This window comes from Rutilus rutilus (assembly GCF_951802725.1).
Source record: "Rutilus rutilus genome assembly, chromosome: 18".
Taxonomy (NCBI): Eukaryota; Metazoa; Chordata; class Actinopteri; order Cypriniformes; family Leuciscidae; genus Rutilus; species Rutilus rutilus.
This window is the reverse complement of record NC_140231.1, coordinates 34,303,401-34,325,607: the sequence shown is the minus strand read 5'-3', so window position 1 is coordinate 34,325,607 and position 22,207 is coordinate 34,303,401. Positions and strand designations below refer to the sequence as shown.

Here is a 22,207-nt window from a genome sequence, read left to right as displayed (position 1 = left end):
AGAATAAGAATATGTGAATAACTAAATTTTGACAAAAATGTCAGATAGAACCTTATAATTCCAAGGGGACGATATGTCACTGCAAGGCCCCAATACCAACATTATGTCATTAGCCGACAAAGTAATCGGATTTGTAAAGAAGATGGAACGATGGACAGCGCGAATAGAAAAAGGAAGTGTGGAGATGTTTGATGGACTACATGAATTTATTGAGGAGAATGAGCTGCTTCTGGATGACGGGACAAAAACATTGATAACTAATCATTTACGCGGACTTATTGGACATTTCAAGCGGTACTTTCAGGAAGAGAAAAACGAAACCAATGAATGGATCCGACAGCCGTTTATTGCCACCACAACTGGCAGCAACTGTCATCGGGACTACAGGACTCACTGTTGGAGGCAAAAAGTTTGGGAACCTCTGCCGTACCGCTCAGTGGAAACGAGCCATTAGAAGTCTCGTCAGTCGAACCAACTCCGAACCGGCAATAGCACTAGCTCTGAACTAGCACCTGGTTCTTGTCGGTGGAAAATGGGTATGAGTGCCGGTGATTGATGAATGATTGGACGTTTATATTTTTGGACTGTGAGTGGAATTTGCAGATGGGCGGTTTAGCAGCCTAGGCGAATATGCAGGAATATCAAACCTAAAACTAAGTTTAGGCTACTGCCCTGTTTTATTTGACAAACGGATCTACAGCCACATCAAATGTAGCTGCTTACTAACCTAAAGCGTGTATAGATGCATCTCTGAAGAGAATAGCCTATAATCAGCAGACAACTAAGACTACTATTATTATCAACAGTACTGTGTCAGCCAGTGGTGGCACAGAGAACCAATGTTTTCTCAGATTTATCTTGTCATAAACACTAAGACAACGGCACTGTAATCGAAGTGTGGGATTTTTACGTTAAGCGTTTTCTCCCCCATAAAACAAACAAACAAAAACATAGGCTATCTAAAAACAACACGAACAAAATTCAGTAGTAAGGCAGGCTACACTACAATTATTAATAAATATAGCTACATTTACAGGAAAGCAGATGAGCACACAATATGAATGCATAGCGTTAAACGTGCTAGCGCATTTCCTTCATATTTGATTTGATTTGATTAGATTGGTTACTTTGGCATTGCATACTATGAATACAAAGCTACAATAAGTTTTCACAATTACAAAGTTCACAATTAAACATCCACACAATACACTAATACAAATTCATCACTAAAACAACCTATCTATTAACCAACTTAAACATTCGCACACTTAAACCAACCATATTAGAAATACTTCTGATATCCAGAGGCAACGAATTCCACAATTGAGCCCCTATACTCAAAATACCTAAGACCTGATTTAAAACGATATAATGTAATAGCCATGAGACTTTGCTGGTATTATAAAGACTAGTGCAAAATGCCCGTGCAAAATCAGTTTTTGTCTGTGTTTTTAGTAATTGTTGGTTTGGTGAGTTTGAGTGCTCATAGTTACAATTACACAGCAAAAGTTCAGTGACATTTTTATTTGTACATGGTAGAAAGCACACAGTGAACTCTGAGAAAACGCTATGCTTGAGCAAACAGTTTGTGAATAGACAACAAATGATGCCCGTGAAAGAGACTGTGAACGCATTGAATAGGATATGTTTAGTTGGTGAATAGCATAGGTTACTATTACGCAGTAGCGATAACGCTTAGCACACCAGAATGAAATATAATATTCAGAAGTAAACAGCATAGCTGACTTACAGATTCAGTTAACATCCACAACTGAATAAGCGCGTCGTGCCCATGCAAAATCAGTTTTTGTGTGTGTTTTTAGTAATTGTTGGTTTGGTGAGTTTGAGTGCTCATTGTTACAATTACACAGCAAAAGTTCAGTGACATTTTTATTTGTACATGGTAGAAAGCAAATACTGATAGGCTACTGACATAATGACATACAATAAATGTGGAAAATTGAACTACACGATTCAGGGAGCAGACTACACAGTGAACTCCGAGAAAACGCTACTTAAGCTCCGCTGTTTTCTTCGACCCTTTCTGTCTCTGGTCCTCAGTGTGTGTGTGAGAGGGGGAATGGCCAGCTGTGCTCACTCAGTGTGCAGTGTGAGAGGGGGAGTGGCCAGCGGCTAGAGCGGCAAAAGCCAGTGTGTGCTTCTTTTATCGATATATATTTAACAAACTTGGCACTGCACTTACTCATGCCCGTAGCAAGACACTGTCAAGTTTGAAATCCATCGGACTAACGGTTCGAGAGATATGCGAATAACACACACTCACACACAGACTGAAAGACGTTCCGTAATTTATAGATAGATATAATATACAGAAGTAAACAGCAGGTGACTTACAGATTCAGTTAACATCCACAAATGGATAAGCGCGACGATTCAGGGAGCAGGCTACACAGTGAACTCCGAAAAATGCTACGCTTGAGCAAACAGTTTGTGAATAATTACTACAAATGATGGCCATGAATAAAATATAATATTCAGAAGTAAACAGTGTAGCTTATCAGAATGTTTATTTTTAAACCACAACCTTCTTGGGACTTCTTTGACCGATACAACCCTCTAATGTTAGAATGTTTATTTTTAAACCACAACCTTCTTTTACTGGTATTTTTAACTATATCTTTTGCATTTCTCATCCAAACAATATCAAACTTGGCACTGCACTTACTCGTGCCCGTAGCGAGACACCTGTCAAGTTTGAAATCCATCGGACTAAGGGTTCGAGAGATATGCGAATAACAGACACACAGACAGACAGACAGTCAGACAGACGTTTCTGTAATTTATTGATAGATATAGATTATAGATAGATGTCTCTCACTACCCTCTATGTTAAAATATGTAGGAGCTCATTTATTGATTATCTTGTTGCATTTGTAGTTTAAAATGTTCTACTCTGCTTTCTAAGGTGTTTAATATGGGATACATCCACATGTGCCAAACGATTCAAACCTAAAACCAACCGTATCAATTTATTTTGCGATTTCTGTAACATATCCAACCATACACGAGACAGATCAGACATCCATGAAATGCATGCGAACTCAAAATGACATTGCACTAAATTTGATTCAAGTAGTTTAAAAAAAAAAAATATCCATAAAACTAACATATCTAGCAAGAAATTTTGTTCGAGCATTAACCTTACCTAGTTTGTATAGCCATTGCACCACTTAAATCATTGTCAGCACCGCCAATATAATTACACTATTTCTGTTTGATATTACACAATCCCATACCATAGACATGTTAGGAACCTTGTTCAGTTTACTTTTAATGCATTATAAGCCACGCGTAACCTAAAAAATGTGCTTCATGTGGTAGCATCTAAAATAATTAATTTTATTAAAATAAAATAAAAATTATTTAACTTTAGTGAATTAATATATAATGTTATAAAAAAAACTAAATTTATAGGTAAGCTCAAATAGAAATAGCTCTTTAACGTAACGATTGCATATTACTTTTTAAATGCGTAACGTTTAGATTCCCGAAAGCCCATGAGCAGATGAGCCCACAACATGAACACGATTGATTAGCCAACATGTTAAGCCTTTTCCTAAAATAAAATAGGCCTACTGTTAAAATGCTTAATGCATCAAGACAGTGATATTAAAAAACAAATCTGTTTACTCAACACAATATTAAGCATAGACAAAGATCAGGGCGAAAATGTACAACGCGCTTACACGTTCAGCGTTTTCCACGTAGAAACCCGTTATAAATTGAACGATTAGCGTGGCTCAGTTTAAGATAGTGATGCTAAAAGACCAAGATCAAAAGCATAGACGAGCAGTTGAGCCCAGAATTTTAACGCATCTAGCAAGTTTCACGTTAACATTTAGGCTACATTTAATCATTTAGTCAAGTCAAGTCAAGTCAAGTATATTTGTATAGCGCTTTTCACAATACAGATTGTATCAAAGCAGCTTCACAGCAGAAGCTTTTATCCAAAGCGACTTAAACGAGAACAATATAAGCAATTAAACCATCAAAGAGGGGAATGGGAATTTTGTCCTCATGAAAATTATATTTTGGAGCGCGGGTATAACATTGTCTTCACGATAGGCGACCTAAGTTTTAATTTGAACAGCCGGCTACATAGCGTATCCTAGTCTATTAAGAGACTCCTAAATCTTTATATTTTTTTCGATATAAAACAATATTAATCACCTGACAACCAGACAAAAATAATCACGGTAATTTCGTTACGGCCTTTATTCACATAAAAGTGAAAAGCAAAGGGACGGGATCGAGACCACAAGCTCAATACTGTGTTGGAACGATAAACAAGAGGATATTAGAAAGGGTCATGTTTAAGTTTAAAAATAAATGTAAATAATAATTTAACGAATTAAAAAGATAAGGCATTTTGATTTTGAGCCAGAGGAAAAGGCAATATTTTGGGAGAATGTGGAGGAGAGAGAGCGGCATAAACCAGTTCAAGGATTAGTTTAGGTTTGGTTTGGTTTACATTAAGTCAAGACAGGTGACACTCATGTTTCAAGGAGGCTCAGTCTAATGCATATTCTTTTGATACCCTAGTGAATAAAAAGTATACTTTGTTGTATTTGAAATGTATTCCCTTTTCCAATAGTAGGCCTACATTGCAAATATACTAACACAAATTTTACTTTCTTTAAATAAAAGTATATTAGCATCATGCTTTTACCTATTTCCACAATGCACCTTTTAACACACTTTAAAATAATTGCACTTTAGTGCATTTTTTAAAAATATATTTGGAAAAAAATATAGCCTACTTGAAGTAAAAATTCAGGGGGGTTTTTCTCCCAAAAAAAAAGTAGGCCTATTTATTTGCACTTTATTAAAAATATATATTTTAGGTATAATTTAACTGTGTGCTGGAAATTGTTACAATGCATTGAAAGTATACTTTCAAAAATACATTATAGCATATAGTATTTTGTACAAAGTATAGCTAAGTTTTATTTATCTAATTATGTAGCCTACATTTGTTATTAAAGACAAAGTATGCAGTTTAGTATTTGGAATAATCCAAGGTATAATGATCCTATATCCTCTTGGGCAAGTGCGCTGACATGCTTCAGGAGTCACGAGTTCGAGTCCCGGCTCGTGGACCTTTCCTGATCCGATTCCCTCTCTCTCTCTCTCACTCACTCTCTCTCCCACCTCACTTCCTGTCAAGCTACTGTCCTATCCTAATAAAAGGCGAAAACGCTTAAAAAAATATATAATAATAATTTATATATATATATATATATTGATATATATATATATATATATATATTGATATATATACAGTTATGGTATATTGCTTGTATGTTTCGAAGACACTCATAATGAATGTACTTGTAACACAAATAAAGTATACTTTAATATCACTAATCAAGCATGTAATTAGTCCCTACACAGCCATATACTTAAAGTATACTAAATAAACTTGAAGTTGTTACAATATAGCACACAAAAATACAGTTAATACACTTAAAGTTATGCTTTACAATTTAATTACAACTAAAATATACTTAGTACAAAATGATTTTTTTTTTCAAAATAGCACACTTCAAGTTAACTAATCATTAACACACTTGAAATATATTGATTAGTCTGGCTGCACGTATGCTTAGCATATCTTTTTTTTTTTTTTTTTTACCAGGATGAAAAAAATATATGCTAAGTATACTTGCAGCCAGACTAATTATCAGTATACTTCAAATTCGTATCATGGTATATGCATGAACCGATTCATAAATCAGCGTCAGTTTGGATGAAAGTATGTGCCAAATTCATTCAGTTGTGGACATAAAGTTTTAACCTGAATAAACATAATTTCAAATATAGTTATTTTTTGCCTCGTGGATATGTAAATGTATGGTCACAACTGTAAAGGTAAATTATGCTTTTTTTATATAATGACAATGACCTGAACTGAGTCACTCATATTGCACTTTACTGCTGTTAATTTCCTACCAGGACATTATCCAACCTTATGCAATGTGTAATTTAAAATACAGGTTAAACAAATGCAAAAATATTTCTTCATTGTGTCCTATTTTCTAGGATGTTTTTGGAGTGTACGGACCAGACTCAACCCTGCTCAGCTTCAGTGGGGGACCAGTCTATATGAGTTATAGTTTATGAAGAGTGAATAATGTAAATCATTTATATAATGTAAATAATGCTCTTCCTATATAGAGTGAATGAAAAGTTAGAGTTTAGAACTGATTTTGCACATTCATACACCAGAGAAGATGAAACACTAAAAGATTATTAAAGATATATAGCCTACAGTGTTTGATATTAAACATCATAAATAGGCTACTCACAGTTCGGTTTGTCACTATTAATGCTGTTGTCTGTCTAGACTCTGCATGCTTTTTTGGTTCATTAGATTGTAACTTTTTGTCCTTTTTGTTCCCCATTCTTCTCTCTCTCTCTTGTCACATGTGTAATTATTCTGTAGTTTGTGAAGCTCAACACATGTTCTCCATGCTGTAATTTCTCATATATTCTGACTTTGGCAATATCTGTTCAAAAGAATATGATGGTTCAGTTCAGAGTGAAGTTTGACATCAGTTAATGATTGTTGAGCAATACAGGTTTACATTTCAGTTTCACTATAATAGAGACATTAATGTCTGGATTTAAATAAATGAGTTAATAAAAATCTCTTTACAAAACAATGAAATAGTAGTGTTTCGTTACCTTGTGCTGAGCAGAAGAGAGGGAATTTCCAGTGCAGCGCTGAGAGATCAGACTGCTAAGAAAGTTCAGCTTTCATATGAGTGGTTTAAACTCCTCCTCTGCAATACTATAGGCTGATGCACTCAGAATTATGCACTAGTGCGCAGTCAAGTCATTGAAGCCACACCCACTTCAATATGTCAATATGCCCAGGTCTATGTTTTAGAACTGATATCACAGAATCTCACCGTGAAATAACTGGGGGGAGAATGATTGTGTAGCCTATGTTTTAGTGTGTGTGTGTGTGTGTGTGTGTGTGTGTGTGTGTGTGTGTGTGTGTGTATGTAACATACATTATAGGGACAAAATGTCCCTATAAAGATGGCAATATCCGAAATACTTGTCCATGTGTTTTTTTTTGTTTTTTTTTGTTTTTGTTTTTTTGTTTTTGTTTTTGTTTTTGTTTTTTTTGTTTTTGTTTTTTGTTTTTTTGTTTTTGTTTTTGGAAAACAGCTGAAAATGTAAACATGCCTAAACTTTTCTGTGATAGGCAGGGTTAGTGTAGGGGGATATACATTATAATATACAGTTTGTACAGTGTAAAATAATTATGTCTGTAAAAAGTCCCCATAAAACATAAAAAAACCATTTTGGGGTGAACTGTCCCTGTAATGTCAGATGCAGATCAGCTTCTGGGGATCTCCCCGCCCCCACCAATGTCAAAACCAAACCTACGCCCTTACATCACATTCAGTTATGTCAGTTATTTAATTTTTTTACATTTTTAATTAAATTTTGCTTATAAATGTTGAAAATTGGTCGCATTCAGATCTGATAAAAAACTAAATCAATAATCAATGTGGGGGGTTTTTTATGTTATTTATTATTTTTTATTATTATGCGCGCATCTTCGAACCCCTTGGATTTTTGTCCCCGTTTACCAGTCGAGTCAAATGTCTATTTCAAGAAATGTGGGAGAGAGGAATTTCTTGGGATGAAGATCTTCCCAGTGATCTCGCGCAAACCTGGCATCATGGTGCTCAGAGATACCCTATTTGAAAAAGATAAATATCCCACGTCGTTATTATAATGATGTTGAAATGAAAAATGACGAAACGAGTGTAAATACAACAGCTGAGCGTGAGATTCATGTATTTACAGATGCCAGTGAGAAGGCCTACTGCGCCGCGGGATATCTGCGGTGCGTAAAACGAAATGGAGAGTGTAAAACCAGTCTGATCGCTTCCAAAACTAAAGTTGCTCCATTAAAGAAAATGACACTACCCGGCCAGATTAGAGTTAATGGGAGCGGAGCGAGACTTGGAAAATTCATATCGAACAATCTGAATGTGAGTGAAAATGAAATGCATTTCTGGACTGACTCGATGATAACTTTTCATTGGATTAGGAGTAGTTCCAAACAGTGGAAACCGTTTGTGGAGAATCGAGTAAGTGAAATTCAAAGTCTGACATCACCGGAAAACTGGAAACACTGCTCATAAAGGAACCATGGATGCGGAGCGCGTGCGCGCACAAAGAGACTCCATACTGCATTTGTTCCCATTCCCCTTTCCCCGCATTTTCGGCATTAAATTACTAAATTTTTTAAATCAATTTCTGAAATAGTTAGTTTCCTCTGATAACTAATCACTGTATATTGTAATATGACTCATACATTTTCTGTAAAGCTGCTGTGAAATGATGTGTATTGTGAAAAGCAATATACAAATAAACGTGAATTGAATTGGGGAAAAAAAATCAGCTTGTTGAAAAACTAAGAGATATGGAAATGAATACTGTACTGAAAACTGCACTGATTACTAATCACCTGAGAGGACCATTTACCCCATTAATGTCCAGTAACTAGAAGAGGAGTAAAGAAGCCAGAGTCATGAGTCAAATTCACTCAATGTATTAATTGGTCAAATAAAATAATGAATTATTTTCTCACAATGTCAACAAAATATAAATATGGCGAATAAAATAAAATAAAACAGCGTAGGCCTACGCAAAATAACCAAACAATAAAACAACCTGCTTTGATTCAAAAGACACAATGATGTTGAGATAAGGCAGTGAAGTGGTGTTAATAAGAGTACTCAGTCTTAACAAGTTCCAAGTATTCCAGAGAAAGTCCACTTAATGAAAGGAGGCTGCAGATATCCTCAGACGCGATGCCATCACATTGGAACTCGAACAGGCGCTACATGTCAGTATTTATCCGTGTCTGGTCCTGATAGGGTTAATTCCTAGTGGAAAAAAAATATACTTTATTGTAATTGAAATATATTCATTTTTCCAATAGTACATTGCAAATATACTAACAAAAACAGACTTAAAAAAATTGTGCTTTAGTATGTTTTCTAAAAATATATTTTAGAAAAATATATTTGAAGTGAAACCTTGAAGTGTTTTTTTTTTTAAAGTGTATTTATTTGCACTTTATTAAAATATTTTAGGTATATTTTTAACTGTGTGCTACTGGAAATGATCATTGTAACAATGCATTGAAAGTATACTTTCAAAATACACATAGTACACAATAGTACATTGTACAAAGTATAGCTAAGCTAGTAATATTTGTTTGCTTTTTTTATGGTTTAATAATATAACAAAGTGATTTAGTCATTTCTCATATGGCTATTTTACATCCAATCAACTTGAATATTAAGAAGGATGAAATGTTTAATAGGTTGATTTTAGACTTTGTCTAATGTTTAATTGACAAATAAATGTTCAATAAAAAATGTGTGTGCAGTTGCTTTCTTTATAATTTGGTTTTATTATGTTCATTGTAAAGTAGGCTACTTCTGGAGGTAAATAGTGTAAAAAAGTAAATGCAACATTTTGATAACTGTCTTAATTGATAGTCCAATATTAAATTAATTTAACTTTTACATTTAGTAAATACAGCACATTTGCTTGGTTAAATTCCATATAATATTTCAATTATATCTACTCAATTATTATTATTTTTTTACATAGCATTACAGTTGTGGTGTTTTATCATTTTGATTATATCTAATTAATTTTATTTGTCATATAACGTAATTAAGTTATTCAGATTTACTCATTTTATTATTGACATTTACTCAATTCATACAGTATATATCATTGATTTCACAGCTTTAAAATTTACTAAATTTTTGTGAGTGTAAAAATGTTTCACCACAAAAATTTGATTAAATCATAAAGTTTTTAGAGTGTACTGAGCATATCATTTTTACTCAAATATAATACACTTGTGGTTTATTGCTTGTATGTTTGGAAGACACTCATAATGAATTTGTACTTTTAACACACAAAAAAGTACACTTTAAGGCTATGTTCACACTTAGCGTCTTTTTTGACAAGAAAAAGTTGACAACGGCGTTTTTTTAGCAAAAAAAAAAAAAAAAAAAAAAAAAAAAACGCTGGCAGCGTTCGGTTACAAATAGCAGCCGAGCGCGTCATTTGTTGCTATAACAACAGCTGCAACAGTAGCCTAGTGCTGTGTGATGCAAAAAATGTCGAGAAAGAGAAAGTTGGCTCTTGCGTTGGCTTTTGAAGTTACCGGGGAGGAGATTGTAGGTGACACAAAGACGTTCTCCTCCCCGGTAACAGCCAACTTTCTCTTTCTCGACTTTTTTTTTTTCTCGAATTGTTTTTTTTCTTGTTGTTTTTGTTGTTATGGAAACGACAGGTCTCGCTACTCGCTTCTTTGGTCAGCTGTCGAAAAGGCGCTTGACGTAGGGCGTTCTTTTCAGAAAAGTTGAACTTTTTTCAACTTAAAAAGACGCTCTGAGCTGCAGAAAAAGACGCCGGCGGTGGCGTCTAAAAAAGCACTCAGGACTTTTTTGTAAAAAAAAGTTTTACTCCATAGGGTTATAATGTAGAACAGACGCTGGCAGTTTGAAAAAAGACGCTAAGTGTGAACATAGCCTAATATTGTGAAATATTATGACAATTTAAAATGACTGTTTTCTATTTTAATATATTTTAAACTGTAATTTATTCCTGTGATCAAAGCTGAATTTTCAGCATCATTACTCCAGTCTTCAGTCAGTGTCACATGATCCTTCACAAATCATTCTGATATTATGATTTGATGCTCAAGAAATATTCATTATTATTATCAATGTTGAAAACAGTTGTGTACAAATTTTCTAAAAAAAAAAAAAAAAAAAAACCGAATAGAAAGTTGAAAAGAACAGCATTTAGGCTATTTAAAATAGAATATTTTCTAACATTATAAATGTATTTACTGTAACTTTTGATCAGTTTAACTCATCCTTGATGAATAAAAGTGTTGATTTATTTTATTTCTTTCCCCCAAAAAATAAAATAAAAATTCTTACTGACCCCAAACTTTTGAACGGTAGTGTATATATATATATATATATATATATATATATATATATATATATATATATATATATATATATATATATATATATGTATGTATGTATGTGTGTGTGTGTCCAAGTAATAGCCTTTAGTTAAACCTGCCTCCTGGAAGGTTTAATTTAAGCCTCGATTTAGTCCTGGGGTAACTCTAGTCTTCATCCAGGAAATCATCTTATTAAACTCTGGACTAAACTAAATCTAGCACTATTTTAAAGCCTTGACCGCGAAAGCAGATTTCTGTTAATCTGGTTTAAATGGCAATTTTAGTCTAGGATTAGGCTTAATCTCTGTTCGGGAAACCGCCCCATTAAGTTATGCTTTACTACAATTTAATTACAAAAATATATACTTAGTACAAAATTAGTTGTTCCAAAATAGCACACTTCAAGTTAACTAATTATTAACACACTTGAAGTATAGCCTACTGAATCAGAATATGATCAATCAGCTATCGGCCTTATCAAGAGGATTTAATGTAGTAGGCCTAATAAATTATTATTATTTTTGTTATTATTAGCCTACTTTTATTATTAAATTAATAGGCTATTAGCTACTATTCAATTTCCCCGCATTAATTGTATAGCGCATCATCAGACGAGCGGCGAGGAAAGTTAAAGATTATTTAGATTAGCTTAGCCTATAGGCTACTCCTCATTTCAGAAATAACTTTTTTAAAAACGAAATAGCCTACTTCTCTTCTTATTTTTTCACTACTTATGGGCCTCAAGAGAAATATTAAGAAAATAGCCTATATTAAGACAGTTATAGCCTACCGTTATCAGCACGTTGAAGTGTTCAGGTCTCATCGTCTCTGAGAGATGCACTATCAATATCAAAAATGATATTTTTACTTTCGCTTTCTTTAGTTAATAATTGTCTGGGCTTTGAGACTTCTCCACCGGCATAACTCTACTACAGCAAAGTTTGCACATTGCTTGTGTAGGCTAATATCTCAAGAATATCCACTGGCTCGCCTTCATAGTTTAAAATGTAGCCTTAATATTTCCAATAATGTGCAAAAAGTTCATTTATCAGCTCGCAAAAATGATGGATATATTTAGATTTGCGTCGTCTATTCCTTCTTTTCCTCGATTGCCGTATCAAACGGAAAACAGAAAACTCCACACAGTTCCCGCCAATGCAAATATGAGTAGGCTTCGTCCGTGTTTCCTTTCATGACAAAGATGACTAAATCCTGTGTTTGACTCATCAGGCCGGGATGTGGTCACTGACAGCCGCTCCACCTTCTGCACAGATGGCGTGCTCGCAGTTACATAGCCTTTTGGCAGTTTTTATTGTTTTCCATTGTTTGTTTGTTGTTTTATTTTATTGTTTATTGTTGCATTTCAAAGTACATATTTATAAATTTTTCATGGAATGAGAAGCCTAAGGCTATTTATTTATCAGTTCTTGCTTTCCCTGGGAATCGAACCCGTACCTTGGCGTTACAAGCACCAGCGCTCGACTGTTTGAGCTCCAGGAAAGCTTATTTTATTGTTTGAATATTATAAGTTTATGCATTATACATTTTAATATCAATTTAAGCTGATGAAAAGAGAGTATCTTTTAGCATTTTAGTATGTTCAGTTCAAGATTCATGGACTGCACAGAAAAATACACATTAAAACACCTAATAACCTACCCATCACACACACACACACACGCACGCACGCACGCACGCACACACACACACACACACACACACACACACACACACACACACACACACACACACACACACACACACACACACACACACACACACACACACACACACACACACACACACACACACACACACACACACACACACACACACACACACACACACACACACACACACACACACACCTAAACCTGCCCCTACCCCTAAACCTACCCATCACACACACACACTAACCCTACCCCTAAACCTACCCATCACAGGAAACATTCTGCATTTTTACTTTCTCAAAACAACTCGTCCTGTGTGATTTATAAGCCTTTTGAAAAGTGGGGACCGCTGGCTGGTCCCCACAATGTAGGTGATCTCAGGTTTTACTATTCTTATGGGGACATTTGGTCCCCACTATGTAATATAAACAAGGGCACACACACACACACACACACACACACACACAGTGCCAGTTATTTTGAACGAATTATTTAAATTTTCTTACAAAAAAAAAGCATCTTAAATATCACAGTATAGACTAAATTGCATATTTCGCTAAGACATTTTTAGTTATAATTGAACAATCAACAATCGTTTGCAATTTAATTTTGTGTGAAAATGTCAGAACTTTCGATCAGATCAGAACAGTCTGATCAATAATGAGTAAAGGTGATATTAAAATAACTATAGTATTTTTGCTGGGGTTTTCCAGATGGAGTCGCTGTGGTCTAAAACTAAACAGTAATTTATGTAGATGTGTGTATGTATGTAGGCCTATGTATATGTAAATGTAAATATGTTACCTATATAGAAATATAGGCTATGAATGGCTGTAAAGAAAAATATTCTAAATATTGTCTATAAATTTAGGAACATTCCTGTATGCTAAAAAGAGTTATATTGAGGATTAAATGTAGTTAATGGGTGTAGTGTGTGTTTTCACACAGATGATGGCAGTAATGCACCAGTTCAGTTTGCACTGTCTCGAAAGACAACACTAAGGGGAGGGGCCTATGTTCACATCATGGGCGGGGCTTGTGTATCTGGCCCTCCCATCACTGCGATTCGTCTCTGCTGAAGTGTGTCCCTCCACCGCTTCCGTCCGCGCTGACAGCAGCAGTAAAGATGGAGAGAGACTCTACGGTCCGCAGGGTCAGAGCCCAGCAGAACCAGAACCAGCAGAACCAGGAAAACAGTCGCGATGAAGCGAACGCGATGAACGGGTTCCGGAGCCGCAAACACAAGCCGGAAGTGAGCGCGCAGCTGCTGAGTGAGACTTCCGCTGTGGTTCTGATGCTCGGGTTCGTGTGTGTTCTGTGGGTTCTGGTTCTGATCTCAGTCCAGCAGCTCGTCATCAGCAGAAGCACAGGACAGTTCAACTCCGTCCGGGCCAGGTACACTTTACCACAGTACAGCCATGTTTACTGTGGTATTGCATGATTACCATAATAATCATATATCATAATATTTACATGCCACGTCAATAATACATTAATAGAATACTATGGTAAATCACAATAATGTCAAGAAAAAATGCTATAGTGTTTTAAATTATTTCATGATTGTTTATTCTGTGATAGACCGCCCAAAAAACTTTATATAGACTCATATTTAACATTTAAAATTGAAATATTTTTTCCTGAAAGTCTGTATGTGTTTTTATTAACTATTCTAAATTAAGTTGTAATTTTGATTGGTATTAAAATACTGGTAACACTTTAGATTAAGGTTTATTAGTTAACTTAGTTAACATAAAATACTTCTACAGCATTTATTAATCTTAGTTAATATTAATTTCAACATTTAATAATAGTCTACATTATTAAAGTCAAAGGTTGTGCTTGTTAACATTAGTTAATGCACTGTGAACTAACATGAACAAACAATGAACAGCTGGATTTATTAACTAACATTAACAAAGATTAATAAATACTATAACAAATGAATTGTTCATTGTTAGTTCATGTTCGTTAATACATTAACTAATGTTAACTAATGAACTTCATTGTAAAGTGTTACCAAAATACTCAGTATTTTGTTTACATCTACTGTGGTTACTACTGTTATTGTTACTTTTGTTACTGATATGACAGAGTGTTCCTATGACAACAGTAACTAGTACCTCTGATTATTTATGGCTACCGTGGTAAAATAGATGACTTATTATGAGCCATATTTATCAACTTTAATGCATTAATAATATCTGTCTGCTGAGTTTTGCATGAACAGAATCTAAAAGGATAATAAAAGGTTAATTTTAGGATATCTAGTATTGGTTTTTCATGTCATACAGTAAATATCTCTGGCAACATAAAATAAGTCACATGAAGGTTACGGATCCTTTAAGTAAGCGAGTTGCAATAAATTCATTCATTCTTGTTTTAATAAAATGGTATTTAATTCAATGTGCTTAAAACAAGAAAAAAAAACATTTATATAAAACATTTTTTTGTATGTTTACATGTTTATGTTTTATATATCATACAGATATCTCTACTTATGATGATTAAAGTTGGCAATAAATGAAAATTTGTTTCTTATTCATCTCATTGTGAATGTTTCATTCGTCCTTAAAGGATAGAGTACAGTAGACTAAAGTAGAATACAGTACAATATAATAGAGTACAATATAAAACAATAGAAAGAATAGGGTAGAGTAGAGTAGAGTAGAACAGAATAGAGTAGAAAAGAATAGGACAAAATCAAGTAGTGTAGAATATAATAGGATAGAATTGAGTGGATAGAATATAGTAGAATAGAGTAGAAAAGATAGGATAGGATAGAATAGAATAGAGTGGAATAAAATAGAGCAGATGTAATAGAGTAGAATAGAAAGAATGGGATAGAGTAGAATAGAATGTAAAGAATATGATCGAGTAGAAAGGATGGGATAGAGTAGAATAGAATAGAATAGAATAGAAAGAATAGGATAGGATAGAGTAGAATAGAGTAGAGTGGAATGGAAAGAATATTGTAGAGTAGAGTAGAAAGGATGGGATAGAATAGAGTAGAATAGAATAGAATAGAAAGAATAGGATAGAATAGAGTAGAATAGAATAGAATAGAAAGAATAGGATAGGATAGAGTAGAATAGAGTAGAGTAGAATAGAATAGAATAGAAAGAATAGGATAGGATAGAGTAGAATAGAATAGAATAGAAAGAATAGGATAGGATAGAGTAGAATAGAATAGAATAGAGTAGAATAGAATAGAAAGAATAGGATAGGATAGAGTAGAATAGAGTAGAGTGGAATGGAAAGAATATTATAGAGTAGAGTAGAAAGGATGGGATAGAATAGAGTAGAATAGAATAGAGTAGAGTCATCTTTAGTCATTCATTACACACAGGTACATTGAATCTTTATCTGGCTTCTCTGCTGCAATTAAATAAATGATAAAACTCTTATTTAAACAAAACTCAAAATCTATAGATAAATAAATAATAATAGAGTAAAAACAGAGTAGCAGAGTTGAGCTCACATGTGTAAAGTTGTGTGTTATGATGATGTGCATCAGGAAGCATCTGGAGCGGATCACGAGCGTGGGGCCGCGGACCGTCGGGAGCCCAGAGAACGAGGTCGTGACGGTGCAGTACCTGCTGGATCAGATAGAGCAGATCCGGGCCGAGAGCAGAACCGGGCCTCACTCCATCACTGTGGAGGTGCAGCGGCCCACCGGCTCCTTCAGCATCGACTTCCTCGGCGGCTTCACCAGCGTCTACGCCCGCGTCACCAACGTCGCCGTCAGACTCGAACCCAAGACCGGCGCGCAGCACTTCATGCTCGCCAACTGCCACTTCGACTCCGTGGCCAACAGCCCGGGTACGTCACATCAACGCTCCACACATCAACCCGCTTCTTCCTTAAAGGGATAGTTAAATTAGCCCATGATTTACTCACCCTCAAGCCATCCTAGGTGTAAATGACATTCTTCTTTCAGAGTTATATTAAAAAAATGTCCTGGCTTTTCCAAGCTTTATAATGACAGTGAATGGCTGTTTCTGTTTTGAAGTCCATCAAAGTGCATCTCTCCATCATAAAAGTGCATCTGTCCATCATAAAAGTGCATCTCTCCATCATAAAAGTGCATCTGTCCATCATAAAAGTGCATCTATCATCATAAAAGTGCATCTCTCCATCATAAAAGTGCATCTGTCCATCATAAAAGTGCATCTGTCCATCATAAAAGTGCATCTCTCCATCATAAAAGTGCATCTGTCCATGATAAAAGTGCATCTATCATCATAAAAGTGCATCTCTCCATCATAAAAGTGCATCTGTCCATCATAAAAGTGCATCTGTCCATCATAAAAGTGCATCTCTCCATCATAAAAGTGCATCTGTCCATCATAAAAGTGCATCTATCATCATAAAAGTGCATCTCTCCATCATAAAAGTGCATCTGTCCATCATAAAAGTGCATCTGTCCATCATAAAAGTGCATCTCTCCATCATAAAAGTGCATCTGTCCATGATAAAAGTGCATCTATCATCATAAAAGTGCATCTCTCCATCATAAAAGTGCATCTGTCCATCATAAAAGTGCATCTGTCCATCATAAAAGTGCATCTCTCCATCATAAAAGTGCATCTGTCCATCATAAAAGTGAATCTATTCATCATAAAAGTGCATCTATCATTATAAAAGTGCATCTGTCCATGATAAAAGTGCATCTATCCATCATAAAAGTGCATCTCTCTCTCCATCATAAAAATGCATCTATTCATCATAAAAGTGCATCTCTCCATCATAAAAGTGCATCTATCCATCATAAATGTGCATCTCTCCATCATAAAAGTGCGTCTGTCCATGATAAAAGTGCATCTATCATCATAAAAGTGCATCTCTCCATCATAAAAGTGCATCTCTCTCTCCATCATAAAAATGCATCTATTCATCATAAAAGTGCATCTCTCCATCATAAAAGTGCGTCTGTCCATGATAAAAGTGCATCTATCATCATAAAAGTGCATCTAGCCATCATAAAAGTGCATCTCTCCATCATAAAAGTGCATCTCTCTCTCCATCATAAAAATGCATCTATTCATCATAAAAGTGCATCTCTCCATCATAAAAGTGCATCTGTCCATGATAAAAGTGCATCTGTCCATGATAAAAGTGCATCTATCCATCATAAAAGTGCATCTATCCATCATAAAAGTGCATCTGTCCATGATAAAAGTGCATCTATCCATCATAAAAGTGCATCTCTCCATCATAAAAGTGCATCTATCCATCATAAAAGTGCATCTATCCATCATAAATGTGCATCTCTCCATCATAAAAGTGCGTCTGTCCATGATAAAAGTGCATCTATCATCATAAAAGTGCCTCTATCCATCATAAAAGTGCCTCTATCCATCATAAAAGTGCCTCTATCCATCATAAATGTGCATCTGTCCATCATAAAAGTGCATCTATCATCATAAAAGTGCCTCTATCCATCATAAAAGTGCATCTATCCATCATAAATGTGCATCTGTCCATCATAAAAGTGCATCTATCCATCATAAAAGTTTTTTTATTTTATCAAATTAATATTTTTTTCATTTTTGGGTGAACTGTCCCTTTAATTCCTCTTTCAGAGCTTTGAGATCTCAATCGCGTGACGTATCATTTAAGTTTCAAGTGTGATACAATATCAACTCTATGTTCTAAGTATCTAAGTATGTTTCTACTGGTTTCTTGCAGTGAATATTGTAAAGCTTCATTAAGGGAAAGAGTTATTGCTCAGACGTTGCTCTTTCATAACTTCTCAGACTTAAATGAGACATAATTGAGAATCACAATTTTCTTTGTCTCAGATGTTTTAAAGTAGGAAACTGAGAGTTTATAATGAGATCTCTGACTTTTTACTGCGGGCTTTGGGATCTTGAGCACATCTTACTCTATTTACTGTAAATCTTATTTTCTAAACTCTATTAGTGTTTTCCTCAGGAGAGCCATCTCTCAGTCATTCTCTCTGTGTAACTCTTCACTGTCTGGGAGAAATGACTGAGATGTTGAAGACCTCATGTGTGTTTGGGAATCCAGAACAGGCTGTTTTTTTGTCTTATGAGGAATTATTGTGAGGAATTGTTTTGATATGATGTCATGAACAGAACGTTCCTCATTTCTTCACTGGTGAACTTTGTCTCAGTTTTGTTAGTTTTTGCTGTTGTTTGGAGTGACAGAGATCAGATCCAACAGTTTAAGGTTTCGTTGTGGTTGGTGTCAGTGATCTTTGAGTCAGATCTCATGACTTTCTCATTTGTCACTGTGTTTGTGTCTGATGTTGTGTGTTTGTGGACGGGTGTGTTACATTACGGTGTTATTTATGCATACAGTGCATTATTTCCTATTATACTATTTTGTGATCTGTGTTGTGAAACCATGATCCTTAGAAATCCAGGAAGTGAAATTGAACAGCGGGAACAGTGTTGTGTGTGTGTGTGTGTGTGTGTGTGTGTGTGTGTGTGTGTGTGTGAGTGATCTGGTCAGATGGTTTGCTGATGTCTGCATGTTAAAGATGCATATACATGAGCGTGTGTGTTTGTGTGAGTTTGTGTGTGTGTGAATGTGAGAGAGTGTGAGAGTCTCTCTCTCTCTGTGTGTGTGTGTGTGTGTGTGTGTGTGTGTGTGTGTGTGTGTGTGTGTGTGTGTTTGTGTGTTTGTGTTAAAGCATGTTAAAGATGCATTAGTGTTTTCATAGGCAGTTGTGGTTTGAGTCAGTCTGTGATTCTGTTGTTGTTCTGTCATGTTTGGATTGATGTCAAATTGCTCTGATTTTATTGATTTTATTTCATGATGTGTGTGTGCATGCTTTACTCTAGTGTGTCAGTAGTAACTGCAGGCTCTGTGTGATTAAGAACTGTGTGTAGGGCCGGTTCTAAGGTCAGTGGATATTCAGGGCTTTAGCCCAAACTAAAATTGGGTATTTTTATGTAAAGGAATTAATTAATTATAAAAGCGATTTTAAGGGAATAAAGAAAAAGAAAGGCTTATTGTATTAGTAAAATAATTGTAACTATTTGCAAATAATATTTTATTTGTAATTATGCATGCATTCTCTCTAAATGAATCAAGGAAATTATAGCATATTTTCGATTCAAAAAGGCAAAGTTTGATTAAAAAAAAAAAAAAAAAAAGTTGAGTAATTTGCGCCACCGGATACTGTCGGTAGTTGAACATTTCTATTGTAAAACAGTCAAATATTAAATGTTTATCTACTTAAATTTTACCAGGCATTCGTTCACTTCTTTAATCACTCTGACATTGATGAGCGAGACCGCTGAATTTTAGTCTTCCTAACAACAAACAGAGCGGTGCGTGATGCATCAGAGCAGCATCAAGAATATCAAATATATTGCAGTGAATCTCTTATTTGCATCTTAAGTTTATTGCCAGTAATAATGACAGGTTTGCGAAAGTGTAGAACTAGCTCGCGCAAAACACATCTTCAGCACAGCGACTCATTTAAACGCCTCTGATTGGCCGATGCGTTCATCAGACATGTCTGTGATTGGCTACAATGCTCAAAGCTGCAAAAGCACGTCGTAAGTTCCTTTAATGCAAAGGGTAAAATATAAATAAAACTGTAATACGCACTTTTCATGATTGGGTAATCGCGGCTGCTCTATGAGAAAGACAAGGTGACAAAATATTCGGGGCTTTACTAAAAACATTTGGGGCTTAAGCCCCCTTAGCCCAGCCCTAGCGCTGCCCCTGACTGTGTGTGTGTGTGTGTGTGTGTTTCAGGAGCCAGTGATGACGCCGTCAGCTGCTCAGTGATGCTGGAGGTTTTACACTCTATGGCGAATCTCTCCACTCCTCTCAAACACGGCGTGATCTTCCTGTTCAACGGGGCCGAGGAGAACATCCTGCAGGTCAGAGGTCACGACACACACACACACACACACACACACACACACACACACACACACACACACTAATCTTCCTGTTCAACGGGGCCAAGCAGAACATCCTGTAGGTGTGGCTGACCTTCTCACACACACACACACACACACACACACACACACACACACACACACACACACACACACACACTCATCTTCCTAAGAGATCATCCAGCAGGTGAGAGGTCATGACACCACTGACCTTTGACCTCAGCCAGCATGTGAGGGTCTCATCAGTGAAATGCGTTCAGATGTTTGGATGTGAATCGCTCACATTACTTTCACCGTTCATGGTATAACTGTGTTTGACTCACTCACACTCTCTCATACACACACACACACACACACACACACACACACACACACACACACACACACACACACACACACACACACACACACACACACACACACAGTTTCAGAACTGATAAAGAATCAGTTTCATCATCTCAGTGTCCCGGATAGCTTAGAAGAACTCTCAAAGAAACTTTGAACTCTCTCTTTTCCAGCACTTTAGACACAGTTGCTCCGTTGCGCTTAAAGTCCAACTGAAATCAAAATGGACCCTATTTACTTTGTTAGCGCATATTACTAGTCTTGTGGTGAACAATTAATCCGTGCAAGTTAAAACACAGAAAAAAATTTTTTGGCTTCGTTTGGCTTTTGGCCTCTGCATTGGAGGACCTTCCCAGATGACGTATGCTTGACGGCTTGGGTTGAGAAACGCTTAACCACTCCCCTCAAATCGTTAGTCTGTAATGAGCGAGAGATGGAGAGGAGGAGCGCTAGAGTAAAACCCTGCCCTCTGTTCAATATTCCTTTTCACTGGGAAATACGTCACAGCACTGGAGAAAAGGCGTTTGCAACTTCCGGTTCACGCGGACTTTAAAGAAGATTAAAGCAAATAGTCCAACGCCGTGGCACAACGAGCAACTGGAAGAAAACAAAATAGAGCTATTTCACATTTCATGGAAAGAGAGCTCGATCGCATACAGAGAGGCTTTAAAAGCTGCTAGATCTGCTTATTTTTCAAACCTATTAGAAGAAAATAAACATAATCCTAGGTATTTATTTGAGACAGTGGCTAAACTAACGAAAAAGAAAGCTTCAAACACAGACGTTTCCAAGCAGCACAGCAGTAATGACTTTATGAACTTCTTCACTATAAGATTGATAATATCAGGGACAAAATCTACAGTCTACAGTATCGCATCAGGGAGTGCACTGTCTGCACACGCTCTCACACACACACTCACACACACTCATGCATGTAAAGGTCGAGGTTGATGGTTGTTGACGTCTCTCTCTCTCTCTCAGGCGAGTCACGGCTTCATTACCCAGCATCCCTGGGCTCAGCAGGTGCGAGCGTTTGTGAACCTGGAGGCGGCAGGTGTCGGGGGGAAGGAGGTGGTGTTTCAGACAGGTAAACACTCCACACACACACACACACACACACACACACACACACACACACACACACACACACACACCTGTGTGTGTCAGCGCCGAACACTTGCAGGAGAATCTTCACTGTCGCTAGGCGGGACAAGATTCACTTCATCATCCTGTCGTCATTTACTGACACT

At 36.0% G+C, this 22,207-nt stretch overlaps 1 protein-coding gene across 1 annotated transcript in view; it reads left to right on the top strand.

The window, feature by feature from the left end:
- The first annotated feature begins 13,806 nt into the window (after window positions 1–13,806).
- Window positions 13,807–22,207, top strand: part of ermp1 (endoplasmic reticulum metallopeptidase 1) — a 29,471-nt gene continuing 21,070 nt past the window's right edge. The window contains exons 1-4 of the mRNA XM_084387228.1: window positions 13,807–14,121; window positions 16,244–16,548; window positions 20,464–20,591; window positions 21,939–22,044. Coding sequence (XP_084243354.1) covers window positions 13,853–14,121; window positions 16,244–16,548; window positions 20,464–20,591; window positions 21,939–22,044 — 808 coding nt within the window. The 5' untranslated portion in view covers window positions 13,807–13,852. The remainder of the gene's footprint in view (window positions 14,122–16,243; window positions 16,549–20,463; window positions 20,592–21,938; window positions 22,045–22,207) is intronic.